This window comes from Nematolebias whitei, chromosome 16 (assembly GCF_014905685.2).
Source record: "Nematolebias whitei isolate Nwh7 chromosome 16, NemWhi1, whole genome shotgun sequence".
NCBI classification, from domain to species: Eukaryota; Metazoa; Chordata; class Actinopteri; order Cyprinodontiformes; family Rivulidae; genus Nematolebias; species Nematolebias whitei.
In genome coordinates this window covers 27,333,831-27,349,576 of record NC_056513.1, presented here as the reverse complement: position 1 = coordinate 27,349,576, position 15,746 = coordinate 27,333,831, and the positions used below count along the sequence as shown (strand labels likewise).

General features: G+C 42.7%; 1 protein-coding gene across 1 annotated transcript in view; it reads right to left on the bottom strand.

Annotated features, from left to right (window-relative positions):
- The window catches only part of LOC119422466 (LIM and calponin homology domains-containing protein 1), a 58,511-nt gene extending 44,476 nt beyond the window's left edge, over positions 1–14,035 (bottom strand). Inside the window, exon 1 of the mRNA XM_037689840.1 lies at positions 13,630–14,035. Within this exon, the coding sequence (XP_037545768.1) occupies positions 13,630–13,731 (102 nt within the window). The 5' untranslated portion in view covers positions 13,732–14,035. The remainder of the gene's footprint in view (positions 1–13,629) is intronic.
- Between the last annotated feature and the right edge of the window lie 1,711 nt (positions 14,036–15,746).

Here is a 15,746-nt window from a genome sequence, read left to right as displayed (position 1 = left end):
GGGGGGGGGGGGGGGGGGGGGGGGGGGGGGGGGGGGCTGTTGGGTCAGTGGGGGAGCTGACCCCCTGTGGGAGCATTTGCTCTCACAGTTATTTCTCCCCATCCCTCACCATGCACCTCCACCCTCTTCATTTCAATTCCATACATTTAGGGTTGTTTGGGCTCGGGTGTGCTGCAACAATTTTACATCTTTGTTGACCATAGCCACCTGGGACTCAATTTTATTGTACACCTTAGACATTCATTCATAACATCCTCATGACATTCATATATAGGAATTTGAGGTGGGCACATGGCTATGGGTGGTGGGATGACCTTACTCTCACCCCCTGTGCCTGTGCTCACAACGGTTGCATTTAGACACTAGGGTTTGGATAGAGTTGGGGTGGAGGGGAAACTGGCACCATGCCAGCCTTTGCTCCTTCTTCTTTCCTTTTTAATGGCACTATACAACAACACACATCAACAGCACATCTAGGGGTGGGGGTGTATGTGTCGGGGTCTTATTTTTAGTTATTTATTTATTTTATTTTATTTTTTTCTCCTCTTCCTACCCACCTAGTTCCCTGACTGCCATTCCGGGGGTGGGGTCCGGGAGAAGGGCAGGCCGTCGGGTGTTGACCAGGACTATGTGGGGGTTCAGGGTCTGGGGGTTGCCATGGGCGGTGCTGGCGCTGTGCTCTCCCTGGGGTTGTTTGGACCCCCTGAGCTTGGCTCTTGGGTGCCATGGTTGGCCCGCTGGCCGGGGTGGCTGCCGGGGCCTGGCGGGCGGTCGGCTGGGGGTGCGTGCTTGGTTGTTGGCGGTGTGTGGGGGTGGTCGGTGGCGTGTCCTCTTCATGGTGGGGGGGTATCCTGTCGGCGGGGCATGGCCTGGGCCGGGTCTGGGGTATTGGCTCTTCTCCACTCAAGAATGAATGGGTTTACCTCCTGGGTTTGGGCATGGGCTGCCCCCTGTAGAGGGCGGGTACATGTCTTGGACCTGGGGGGTATAGAGTGTGTATCGGGAATAAGAATGAAATGTATCGTTATTGTATGTCTTTGAGTGAATGAATGTGAGATTGAGGTTGGGATAGTGTGATTGTGTATGTGTATGAATGGGTATTTGTTAGGCCGAGACTCGGACTGCCCCCTCTTTGATACAACTGGGGGTGCTTGGCATCGCGCCCCTATCGCGCGGCCCCCTGGTGGGGTGTGCCCTTGCCTGCCGGCGCGCTTGGGGCCCTTGGTATCGGGGGCTGGGCGCTTGGGCGTGTGTCGGCTCGGCCTGGTGTCTGCCTGGTGGGGCTCGGGTCCTCTGGCCCTGTCGGGCCTTGGCCTGGGTGGTGTGAGTCCTCGGTGCCCGGGCCTCGGTGCCTGGACCTGGACCTACATCGGTGTGGCGGGTGCCGACGGAGGCCTATGAGTTTGTCGCTGTTGGCCCCGGGGGGTCACTGTATGTGGTTGCTGGTGGGGATCTTCCGGTTCTCCCCTGTGGTCCCTTCTGGGGGGTGGGTGGGTGGTTCGCCCTGTGTGGGTGGCTCTGGGGGCTCCGCGGTCGGGGTCCCTCCTGGGGTCTTGGGCTCTGGTCCCCACTTTTTCGTCTGCCTCTGGTCTTGGGGGTCGGGTCTCTGCTGCTTCACAATTACTAATAAATGTTCTATTAGAGAAGCCTTATACACTTATGCATGCTCACAACCACACACAAATAGAAGCAGGGATGTTTATGTAGGCTTTATATGTAGATATATAGATATGTATGTGAGTGTATATTCATGTGTATGTATGTATGTATGTATGTATATAGGCGTAGGTATGGGTATATATATTTATTGAAACTTACTGCAAAGCCATGAATATTTTAAGTTCTTTATACATATGTATTTTGTTGCTGTGTTTTGTCATGTTCTTTGCAGGTGAACAGACAGTGGCCGGGTGTTTTGACGTGTGCTCTATTTGTATATATTTCTTATATTTTGGAGTCTTACTTTGTCTTTTCTTTTTTCCTATCCTATTAAAAAAAAAAAAAAAAAAAAAAAAAAAAACCCTACACTAAAATGTAACTATAATAAATATTTAAAAATAATGGTGTGGAGAGGATGGCTGTAAGGGGAGAAGGGAGGCCATCAAAAAAAAAAAAAAAAAAAAATAAGATGCCATCATAAATCACACTATTGTCAACCCTCTAACTTGGACTACTTTCCCCCCTGTATGTGCAAGAAACGAAAAGAGAATCAGAAGAGATGCATACTTCCAAAATACAAATCCACATACAGAAAGAGAAAGATCTGTAGTGTAACCAAACCCAGTGATTAAAAAGAGAAAGAGAGTGTTGCTTTTAAAATGTCTAAACCAGATTAGCACAGATTACAGTTAGCACCCAAACTATTAATGGCAGGCCCATACTCTCCAAATATGTAGCTCATTGTCTGTTTTTGATCAATATGTGCTTTTAAACTGCCAAAGCTAATTATTTAGAAAGCAGAGCAGCTGATGACCAGTGAGTGATTGCTTAGAGAAGGGGTTCAATAATCTCAAAAAATTAGCAAAAATTGATTTTTTGACACAAACCATTTAACTGATTAAATGGGACGATTATTCGCCCTGCACATAAGTGCCTTTGCTTTCCCTCTTTTGCTCTGTATTCCAGTATCAATGTTACAATTTATTTTCAAATCTCTACATCAGTTTTTTGCACATGTACCATGCGTGCTATTGTCTTATGTAACAAACCTGATGACCAGACGTTTCCCATTGGCATCCCTTCTGTTTTACTTGCTTTTCATCACTAACACTTGCAACATTTGCATCTTTTACGTGTTATGGATTTGACTTCACTCCTCCTGCAGCAAGAGCTGAAATTGGTAATCCCCCAATAAGAGTCACAGTCTTGAAACATTTACTGCCTGATCATGCATAATTCATTCCCAGAAGAGAGCGCTGCATTTAGGTGAGAGTAGGACAAGTATTTTTTGTTTAGTGTACAGCTCGTGTGCAGAATGCAGAATACAGACAGTGGGCGGAGGGTGGAGGAGCCTAACAACTGGCTGAAGTGTGCTGAAACTGAAATGCAATACTGGTACATAAACGATGTAACTGGCCTGAGTGTTTTTGACACAGATGTCAAACATTTAGCTTAAAAAACAACTTTGTATACATTTGTAACGTGTAAAAGAAGGGGCGGCATTTTAGGCAACCATCGAATACCTTCAAGCCAAAAGCCGTGAAGGTATTTTAATTCCAGTGATAGTAATTTGAGACGTGTCTGCCAGCGTGGTGGATGAATTGCTTAGTGCAGGCTAGCTGAATGGCAGCAGCAGCTACCATGTAAGCCCAAGTGTCTCTCTATGTGTGTGAAGGGGCAAGCAAACAGCAGAAGTGGGTCAAACTTTTATTTTAACAATAAAAAGAAGTAAAGAACGAGAGGTTGCAGAAACAAAATGTAGAGAAAAACAAAAAGATGCAGAAAGTAGTGACATTACAAAAAGTCTTGTCAATTAAAGCGATAAAACCATGATTTTAACAATCTATACAAGAGATATTAAAGTAGGGTTATTTGACATGATTACCTGATTTCCTGAGTTTAATTGTTCTGTGAAGGCATATGGAAGTTTATTATAGAACATAGTGATCAAACAGCATCATGAAGACCAAATAATACAGTATGGACTGGTATGGGAAAAGTGCAAACCTACCAAGACATGGCCGTCCACCTAATCTGACAGGCCAGGCAAGGACAGCCTTATTTCAAAAAGCCCACCTATATAGATACTTTATGGAGCTCCACAGCTAAGGTGGGAGAATCTGTTCACAGAACAACCATTAGACATTAAGTCCACAATCCTGGCCTTTATAGAAGAGTGGCAAAAAGAAAGTTGTTGAAAGAAAACCACAAGAAGTCCTGTTTGCAATTTATCACAAGCCATGTAGAAAATACAACAAAAATGTGGAAGAAGATGCTCTGATCAAATAAGACCAGAAGTGAAGATTTTGGCCTAAATGCAAAGCACTATGTGTGTCAGAAAACCATCATTGCACCTCACCCTGAACACACAATCATCACTGTGAGACATGGTGGTGGAGGGTGGAGCAGGGACAGGGAGGCTGGTCAAAGTTGATGAAAAGATGGAAGCTAAATACAGAGCAATCTAGACTAAAAATCTGTTACAGGCTGCAAAAGACTTGCAGCTGTTATTTCAGCAAAAGGTGGTTCTACAAAGAATTGACTCGGGGAGCCTAAATGCAAATGCAAGCTGCATTTTTCAGATTTTATTTGTAAAAAAAAAAAAAAAAAATGATTTCCTTCCACTTTACAATATGACGTTAAATTTGTGTTTGTCTCATAAAATCCCGACCCCCTGTGATGGACTGGAGACCTGTCCAGGGTGTCCCCCGCCTCTTGAACAGTGATTGCTGGACATGGGCACCAGTGACCCCCATGACCCGAAAAGGAAGAAGTGGGTAAAAGATGGATGGATGGATGGATGGATGGATGGATGGATGGATGGATGGATGGATGGATGGATGGATGGATGGATGGATGGATGGATGGATGGATGGATGGATGGATGGATGGATGGATGGATGGATGGATGGATGGATGGATGGATGGATGGATGGACGGACGGACGGACGGACATAAAATCCCAGTAAAATATATTCAGGTTTGCGGTTATAACGTGACAAAATGTAGAGCAGTTCAAAAGGTTTGAATACTTTTTTAAGGCGCTGTAAAAATCACCAAGTACGCAAGTTGTTTTCTGGTATACAGTATCTCAAATCCACAAACATGCAGGAAATTTTACATGAAAATCTTTACATCGCTAATAACGGCTAACAACAGTTAGGCCTGTCACGATAACAAATTTTGCTGGGCGATTAATTGTCTCAGAAATTATTGCGATAAACGATAATATTGCTTGAAATTTTACAATAATTACTCATGTCAAATTTAAGAAGAAATGTTGGTTATTTTTTTGCGTGGTACCTTTTTTGACCACTAGATGGCAGTATAAAATTGTTTGAACCGAAGGATGGATAGTGAGGGAGTGTGCAGCGTGTCTCTTTAAGAAAAAGGAGTTAAAATGGATTTTAAAGAGAAAAGAGAAAAGTAGGGGTCAATGAAGAGCACCGGAGTTGAGCCTTTTGTCATCCAGTGTCTTCAGTAGAAAGAGAGAGACACGAAGAAATGATAAAGCCGATAAATGAAAATGAGGGCGATAATTTTCATTTATCATGCGATTAATTGATTTATTGTTTATCGCGACAGGCCTTACCACAACTAATAATAAAAAAAGCACACTTTGCAGCCACTGAGCAACTGTCAGAAACCCTTGAAACATGACAAACATGTATTGTGTTCATGCCAACGTTAAGTCTATGTTGTCATTGTTTTATACTTGATTACTTAGCACTACAGTGGATGTATGGAAAATCTGCGAGTCCCTGCTCTCACACTCTCTCAGACAGACAGTCGGCTGTCTGGGACAATGAAGAGTTAATCTCCTTAGAACAGCTGTGACATCTGGCACACACACATTCAGTCACACACGTTCTTGCTTTTTTTTGTGTGTGTGTCTCATTCTTGCCATGTTCTGTATGGAAGTGTGCAAGTCAGTAACAGTAGAGCTTAACTGAAATCACTCGAACTTCAACCTGCTCATTGTGGCAACAGTTAATTAATTTGATGCTTTTTATCGTAAATGAATGGTCTTTTCTTGTTTGTACAAATAGACTGGCTGTGCTGAGCCTATTTCCTGCACAGATCATTTGGCCATATAGAGCCTACTGCTTGACTGCCCCCTTGAAACACCTGAGAGCCCGCCGGTGTTATGTTCCCATAGTGACCGGTGTCATCCATCCAACCAGGGCGTGGCGGATGTTCAGCGCTGACTGACGTGTGTGAGTGTGCATAGGCTTTGCATACCTTACAGAAATGACCAAGACGCGTGAGAACAGAGGGCAGCTTGGTTAACCCTGAAACTTCCCCCACCTGTGAGGGAGTATAAATATATCACCAGAAAAAGACTCAGCCCAGCCAGACCGAAAATAACCAGAGAATTAGGGGGCAGGAAGACGACAAAGCAAACACGCAGCAGGAGAGATTAGGATTTAGGAGGTCAGCATTAACGCAGAGTCGACTGTCCTCACTGATAAAAAATGCTGCTTTATCTCAGACTAAACTCTGGAAGTCTAGAAGAGTTGCTTCCTGTAGATTACAATCGTTCCCAGACAACAAGATTTATTAAAATTTAGGGAGAAATGTTTTATCTTTAGTGTAGGCTTAAGAATAATTAAATTCTTTAAAATTTAGGTAATAAAAAATTAAACAGCGTATTGTTTTTTTATTTTTTAACTGAACAAAGAGAATACGCTTGGCTTTCCCTAAAGATAGAAAATACATTAATATTGTTTGTGCAACCAGTTTGGTGGAAATACTGCTTTATTTAACATGGTTTGCAAAGAATATAAAAAAACCACTTAATCCAATCGTTTCATCTTTTGGATGGCACACCAAATGAATATGCATACAATGAAGGAAACACCATCTTAGTAAACATGGCAAAGTAAAATCAATAATAAAATAATTTGAGGTGAAACATGATGAAAAGGGTCCGGCTAACTTAGCCTTCAGTCAGATGAATGCCCATTTAAAAATCACATTTCTACACATTTTAAACCTTTAACGATTTCTGTGGTCTAACAAATAAACATTTAGACATTTTCTCCAACAAAGAAGGTTTCTGGCAACATTACATTATATAAATAAAATGAAAGGTATTTTTTATTAACAACAGTTGCTAATATCGTCCTATTGGCAATGTCACGTTTCGTCAATGTGTTCTTGACGAACTCAACAATGTTCAGTCAGGTCATCTGGACGGTTTCTTTTTTTGCTGAGACGTTTCGTCCTTTATCCAAAGGACTTCTTCGATCTGAGGAGCCACCAACAAACAGAAATGATTCCCACTAACAGCATACTCCATAGTGGGGAAAAAAACGGTTTGCTGGTGCTAAGATGGTCTCCGGGGCCCACCCTCTCCACCGTCAACTTCTCTGAGACAGTCATGCCAAAGTGGCAAAGAAGGACGAAACGTCTCAGCAAAAAAAGAAACCGTCCAGATGACCTGACTGAACATTGTTGGATTTTATACCTGGATTATTGAGCATGAATTTAAATAACTGTACATTCAAGAAGGAAGCAAATAAATATGCTTTTTTTTATGATTACTTGTGGAGTTACAAATTGTAAACTTCCCAATGTCTTGAAAATCACTGCCTCTCCACAGAAAAAAACATGTTTTTAAATGGTGATCTGTTTCAGCAGCTTGCACTGATTAGTAACACCTGCTTTACATGTTGCACATTCATACTCAAGACAGATGAGCCAGCACTAGGACAGGTAGTCAGACTCTCACCTCTGAACTATAGTCACCCTAAGAACATAGCACATGTGTATTTTTAGCATATGTAGAAGAAAATGTGAACAGTTCCAGGGATAACATCATACAGAAACGGTCCCTCCAATCAGTAGGTTAAACCATTTTACTGTGGGGTGACGGTGCTAATCAATGAACCACCAGTCCACTAACCATTGTGCTACTTTGTCAAACTGAAGGGGAATTTGACCTTTAATGACCCTAGCATGTTTATCGCTATTCAAGCTTTCAGTTTCTTAAAGCCCTGTTATGAAGGGCATTATACCCAGATTAGGAACTAATTTATTAAACAAACCATTAAAAGAATACAAATCCCATAGTTTGCATTTTTTATATGTGTTGATTTGTGGCATATTCACTTCACTGTGCTGCGCTTTAAAATGTTACTAAAACCCAAAATAAAAACAGAGGCGAGGGGTTAAAAAGCTGTTGGTGTGAGACTTTTATACAACATTCGATTTAAATTTTAACCTTTTCTACCCAGTCTGTACACAGCACTGATTTTTTTTTAAGAAAAAGCAACAGATGCTGTTGTCGTCAGCCCATACAAAGCTACTGAATCATCATTACATCCATTGATGGGCAAGAACGACAGAGATTCAATGCTGGGTTTATAAACGGTGCCACCTGCAATACAAGAACAATTTGAACAAACTTTTAGGTGCTCTAGTGTTTATCAAATACAAGATGGTTGAAACAGTAAACTGAAAATAAGACTTTGGAAAAACACAATCAAAAATGTGACCCGTGCTGACAAAATCCGTCAATTAAGAATTTTTCAATGTTAATTTAATGGTATTTTCAAATTCTCCATCTCCAAAGGTTCAAAATGAGCCATGTTTGAATTTTAGATGTCAGACTGATATCAAGAAATCCAGTTCTATATATAATAAAGGGGAATGCTTAAGTTTTACAGTAATGACAAACATTATTATAACACAGGAATATATCAGCACCACTGAGTGACAGCAACTTTTAACATTTCTTTTGAGTTTGGTTCTCTTTACACTTCTTCATCTACACATCAAATTTAAGATACATTTTCTTAGCTTAAATCAGAGATGTCAAACCTGGGTCCTCAAACTACCCTGCATGTTTTACTTGTTTCCCTGCTCCAACACAATTTAATGGTTGAATTACAGCTTCATGTTCTGCTGAAGCCTGTTAATTGCCCATTGATTCAACTCAGATGTGATGAAGCAGAAGAACATCTAAAACATGCAAGATAGTGGCCCTCGAGGACCAGGATTGGACACGGCTGGCTTAGTTCTTCTTCTTTTGGCTTTTCCCTCCACAGCGAGTCATCCCCCTCTATCTCTGTCCTCTGCATCCTCTGTCCTCACTCCATCTACCTCCATGTCCTCTCTAACTGCATCCATATATCTCCTCTTTGTATTTTTCCTGGCAGCTGCATTTCTAACATCCTTCTACCAACATACCCACTGTCCCTCCTCTGGACATGTCCAAACCATCTCAGTCTGGCCTCTCCAACTTTATCTCCCAGTTGTTCAATCTGTCTTGTGCCTCTGATGATTTCATTCCTAATCTAATCCATCCTTGTCACATAGGAGAACCACAATATCTTCAGTTTTGCTACTTCTCCTGTCTTTTTGTCAATGCCACCGTTTCCAAACCAAACCATGCAGCTGGTCTCACCACTGTTTTGTAAACTTTTCCTTTAACTTTTGCTGACACCCTTTTGTCACAAATCACTCCTGAAACTTTTCTCCATCCACTCCATCCTGCCTGGACTCTCTTTTTCACCTCTTTACCACACTCCTGGACAGTGGACCTCAAGTACTTGAAGTCCTGTACCTTTGTGACCTCTGCTCCTTGTAGCCTCACTGTTCCACCAGTTTCCCTCTCATTCACACACATGTACTCTGTCTTACTACGGCTGACTTTCATTCCTCTTCTTTCAAGTGTATACCTCCACCTCTCGAATTTCTCTCCCACCTGTTCCCTGTTCTCACCACAGATCAGTGTCATCTGCAAACAGGGATTCCTGCCTGACCTCATCTGTTAGTCTATCCATCCCCAGAAAAAACAAAAAGGGGTTCGGAGTCAATCCTTGATGCAATCCCACCTCCACTTTGAAGCCATCTGTCACTCCTACATCACATCTCACCACTGTCTTGCTGTCCTCGTACATACCTCATACTTCTCTGCAAGTCCAAATTTCCTTATGCAATTCCACCCCTCCTCCCTTGGCACCCTGTCATATGCTTTTTTTAAATCCACAAAGACACACTGAAGTTCTTTCTGACCCTCTCTGTACTCCATCCATCCATTATCTTCCGCTTTTTCTGAAGTCAGGTCACAGGGGCAACAACTCACCCTATCTCTAAGGGAGAATCCAGCTACCCTGCGGAGGAAACTCATTTCAGTCATCCGTATCTTCAATGTCATTCTTTCGGTCACTATCCAAAGTTTGTGGCCATAGGTGAGGGTAGGAACATAGACCGGCTGGTAAACAGAGAGCTTTGTCTTACAGCTCAGCTCCCTCCTTCCCACAATGGACTGGCACAGGGTCCACATTCCTGCAGACACTGCACCAATCCGTCTGTCAATCTCAATCTCCATTCTTCCCTCACTTGTGAACAAAACCCCAACATACTTGAACTCCTCAGAACCTCACCCTAAACCCGAAGAGAGCAATCCACTTTTCTGACTGAGGACCATGGCCTCAGATTTGGAGGTGCTGATTCTCATCCCAGCCCTTCACACTTGGTTGCGATCCACTCCGGCGAAAGCTGAAGATTACAGCACGATAACACCAACAGGACCACATCATCCGCAAATTGCAGAGAAGGAATCCTGAGGCTACTGAACTGGACTCTCTCTAGTCCCTAACTGCACTGAGAAACTTTGTCCTTGAAATTTATAAACAAAATTGTGACAACGGGCAGCCCTGGTGGAGTCCAACTCCCGCCCTGAAGGGGTCCGACTTACTGCATCTTTGTACTCAGCATCCTTATAGCAAAGATGACATCTGTGGTGCTTTTTCTTGGCATGAAACAATACTGCTGCTCACAAATAGTCACCTTTCAACTAAGTCTTACTTCTGCAACTCTCTCCCAGATCTTCATCATGTGGCTCATCAACTTAATTCCCCTGTAGCTGCTACAACTTTGTACATTACCCCTGTTCTTAAAAATTGGCGGCAGCACACTTCTTGATTTCTCAGGCATTTTCTCACCCTCAAATATGCCATTGAATATTTGAGTTAAAAAAAAACTCACTGCCATTTCAGTGTTTTCAAACCTCCACTGGTATGTCATCAGGTTTTACTGCCTTCCCCTTCTTCATTCTTTAAAAAGCTTTCTGAACTTCATCATTAATCTTTCTCACTTCCTGGTCCACAGTTTCTATGGCCTTTACTCTTCTTTACCTTTCATTCTCTTCATTCATTAGTTTCTCAAAATTCATTCAACCTTTATTTATACAGGTTAATCCCAATGAGCCTCGGGGACTCATTTACAAGAGAGACCTGAAACAATGGACAACAATGACAACAACAGACAATCATAAAGGATGCGTACAATTATTATTTTTTTTAACGTGAAAATAAAATGGTAATTAAAAGGATAAATAAAAGGAAAAGCAGCAAAAAAACAGCTAGATCATAAGGCGGTGTAGAATAAGTGTGGGCGATATGGCTCAAATATAATATTGTGATATTTCAGAGCATTCTGGTAATAACGATAAATTTCGTGAATAACAAAAAAAACAACAAACTGAAATCATATTCATTTGACAAAATTAACATGTTGCTTTGCAGTATTATATAAAAAAACAAGGGTTAATTTTACTGCAATTACTTTATTTAGTGAAGTATTCAGTCTCAAAGTATAAAAATAAAAAAATAAAAATGATCCCTCTGTTATTTAGATTGAAAAAGTCTGCACAAAATATAGAACAAAATCCATCAGGAAAACTAAAGTGAAGGTGCCGTTAGTGCACAGTCAGACTCAGGTCAGGCTCCGCGGTCCGACTTGACCATGAATCGTTGGTCGATGCGTTCAGTGTTTCCCCTGCCATTAAACAAGCGGGGTGCCCCGCTGCGTCAACAGAACCAAGCGCACAGTCTACCGAACCAAGCTGAACGCACCCCCGCCCCACCCGCCTGCACTGACGTAACTCCAAGTTAGCAGCGCGCTAGCTAAAAAGCTAAAAGCAACGTCTTCCCTCACGCTGACCGGCTCAAAAACTGTCGGGACAAACAGCGCTCAGCTCAGATGTGTCTGCGTCCCTCTCGCTCTAAAACAGTGCACAGCTCAGATGTCTCTGTTCATGCCTTCATCGCAGCATAATCTGCTGCTTGGTGGGATGACATATTTACGTCATGAAATTAGCATATCACGATATCATTTATTTTCCCGGGCAAGTTTTTTTTTTGCCGGTATTATCGTGAACGATATGAGATGGCCCTAATGTAGAACACTAAAAACAGGAACATCTTCCAGTCATGGTTTCCTCACTTGTTAGAACATTACAATTCCTATCTTTCACAAGCCTAACCTGTTGCATATCCTTTCCAGCCTGATCCCTCTGTCTCAACAATCAGTACAAGTCCTTCTCACCTTCTTCAGTGTCCAGCCTCCCATACAACTCATCATACGCCTTCTGCTTTACCTTAGCTACCTCCCTCTTTGTTTTACGTCCTATCTCCTTACATTCCTGTCTCCTCTCTTCAGTCCTCTCACTGTCATATTTCTTCTTGGCTAATCTCTTTCTTTGAATTGCTTCCTGAACTTCACTATTCCACCACTAGGCTTCCTTATCGTCCATTCTCTGTCCAGATGACACACCAAGTGCCTTTCTACTTGTCTCTCTAATTACTGTTGCTGTAGTAGTCCAGTCATCTGGAAGCTCTTTCTTACCACCCACAGCCTTTAACAGCTCCTCTGTGAACTCCTGACAACAGTCTTCCTTCCTCAGCTTCCATCATTTGAGCTTCTTCTCTGATTTTACTGTTGTTTTTCTTTTCTTCACAGCAATAGTCATCTACACACAACCATCTGATGCTGTCTGGCCAAGTTCTCCCCTGTCTCAACTTTACAGTCCCAATGTCCCATAGGTTTCCTCTTCTACACAGAATGTAACCCGTGTACTCCTTCCTCCACTCTTAGGTCACTGCTCCTCCCTCTTTTGGAAATAAGTGTTGACTACAGTCATTTCCATTCTCTTAGCAAAATCCACCACCATCTGTCCTTCCTATCTTTCCTTGACACCAAACCTACCCATCACTCCCTCATCCCTTCTGTTTCATTCACCAGCATGCCCATTCTGGTCTGCTCTGATCACCGCTCGCTCCTCCCTGGGAATACTTTATATCACTTCATCCAGATCCTTCCAAAAATTTTTCTTTCTCCTCTATGTCGCATCACACCTGTGGAGCATAACCACTGACAACATTTAGTATTTAGACCTTTTACTTCTACCTTCAGACACATCATCCTATCGAACACTCTTCACCTCAACTACATTCTTTACCAACTCCTGCTTCAGGATCAGCCCTACTCCATTTCCCTTTCTGTAAAACAAGACCCCTGGCTTAGATCATTACTGGAAATGTCTAGTTGTATGTCTTGTCTGAGTATTTTTGCTATTAAGTCCCTCTGAAGCAGCTATACACAGGAATCATGTTGTTGTAGCCCAAGGCTTTATTTGCTCATATATTCTAGTTGATGGAAAAAATAGGTCATGATTCACCATTCAGGCTGATGGAGCGAGGCGTTTTATAGCCGAGCAGACAGTGGAAGCGGTGCACCAAACCATAAAACGATAATCTCTTTCGATGCGATCAAATGTTACAGTGTGCCATCTCTGCCCCGGTTCATCGCCATGGCAACCGGAATCCCCTCACTCCCGGAAAAACTCAAAGGGGGCGTTTCGACTGCTAGCTAAAAACCATAAACAAACAGATGCAGCTAACGGGCCGAGACTAAATAGATCACTGGCTTATATTCTAGCCTGAAACGAATTAAAGGTCCAAACAGCGCACGTGCAAACTTGTGAGGCGACAGAACAGTTCGTGAATGAAGGCGAGCGGTTTGTCCCACACAGTAACCCGACACTCACTGCTGCCCAGTCCGCCCGAGCAGGTGACGACGACCCGGCGGTGTATTTATATCCTCCCACCTCGCTTGTCACGAGAGACACTAGCCTCGATTTACCGCAGCAGCGTGGCTCTGCACGGCCCTCTGGCTTACCTCGATCCATTTCTGTGCCTCCTGGCAGGCTGCAGCCGGATGGCTCCGCTCCTGCGGCGGAGCACCACTCGGGAAATTTCCACACGCAGCGGAGCTAGCCATCTGGCAAACCGTCCAGCCGGTACCGGAGGCAGTCGGACAGTGATAAAATGATTAAATATGCAGTAAAAATCAAAGAGAAAGAAGAAGCCTCCCGGCTTTCCCTGCCCGTTATCCTCCTCTGAGCTTCTGCAACTCCACGCGCAGGCAGTTCGCGGCTCCCTCCTCCTCGCGCTCGTCACTCCGCGCGGCGCAGAGACCCGAGGAGAAGACGCAGCTTCTTCTGGCGGCGCTGCTGCTGCTGCAACACGAACCACACGCTCAAAATATCCACTCCCGACTTGTGGGGGAGTCCTGAACGTTTCGTTCACCCCAGTCAGTCCGTCTGGGACCCCGCGCTGCCGCCGCGCGCATTTCAAAGAGCTGTGCACGCGCAGGCAGGAATCTCTGCTGGGGGAGGTCGAGGGAGGTGAACAAAACACTGAGGAGAGAGGAGGTGCAGAGGAGGTCCCGCGTTTATCACGTTTACAACAGCTATTCTGAAGTTACATGTTAAAATATTTAATTAGAGTCTGGTTTCATAATAAACTACCTGCCAAGTGTTGTACAGTGTTGACGCTTTTTGATGTTGTAAGCTTTTATTGCTGTCATAAACTAATAAACACATGGTCAAAATAAATGGGCATTTTTGACAAATTACTAAATAAAATTCTTCAATCTCAAAGTGAAAGCAAATTTCTATAAATGCCAATTAAATTAAAATATGTATACAGGTAAAATTAGAATGTCATGAAAAAGTTGATTTATTTCAGTAATTCCATTCAAAAAGTGAAACTTGTATATTATATTCATTCATTACACACAGACTGATATATTTCAAATGTTTATTTCTTTTCATGTTGATGATTATAACTGACAACTAACAGAAACCCCCAAATTCAGTCTCTCAGAACATTAGAATATTAAGACCAATTAAAAAACAGAATTTTTAGAAATGTTGGCCAACTGAAAAGTATGAACATGAAAAGTATGACCATGAAAAGTATGACCATGTACAGCATCAGTACTTAGTTGGGTTCGTTTTGCCTGAATTACTGCAGTAATGCGGCGTGGCATGGAGTTGATCAGTTTGTGCCTCTCCACACTTCCTCCAGACTCTGGGACCTTGGTTTCCAAAGAAAATGCAAAAGTTACTTTCATCAGAGAACATAACTTTGGACCACTCAGCAGCAGTCCAGTCCTTTTTGTCTTGAAACACTTCTGATGCCATCTCTTGTTCAAGAGTGGCTTGACACAAGGAATGTGACAGCTGAAACCCATGTCTTGCATACATCTGTGCGTGGTGGTTCTTGAAGCACTGACTTCAGCTGCAGTCCACTCTTTGTGAATCTTGCCCACATTTTGGAATAGGTTTTGTTTCACAATCCTCTCCAGGGTGTGGTTATCCTATTGCTTGTACACTTTTTTTCTACCACATCTTTTCATTCCCTTCACCTCTCTATTAATGTGCTTGGACACAGAGCTCTGTGAACAGCCAGCCTCTTTAGCAATGACCTTTTGTGTCTTGTCCTCCTTGTGCAAGGTGTCAATGGTTGTCTTTTGGGCAACTGTCAAGTCAGCAGTCTTCCCCATGATTGTGTAGCCTACAGAACTAGACAGAGACCATTTAAAGGCCTTTGCAGGTGTTTTGAGTACATTAGCTGATTAGAGTGTGGCACCAGGTGTCTTCAATATTGAACCTTGTCACAATATTCTAATTTTCTGAGCTACTGAATTTGGGGTTTTCAGTAGTTGTCAGTTATAGTCATCAACATTAAAAGAAATAAATATTTGAAATATATCAGTCTGTGTGTAATGAATGAATATAATATACAAGTTTCACTTTTTGCATGTAATTACTGAAATAAATCAACTTTTTCATGATATTCTAATTTTATGACCAGTACCTGTAATGTAAAATAAGTGACTAAATATTCTTCCTCTTCACATCAGTATTTACTGCAATCACAACACTGATAAGTATCAGTTTTGTACATCTGGACACTGGACGTCTGCTCCACTTACAACACTGCTGTGTG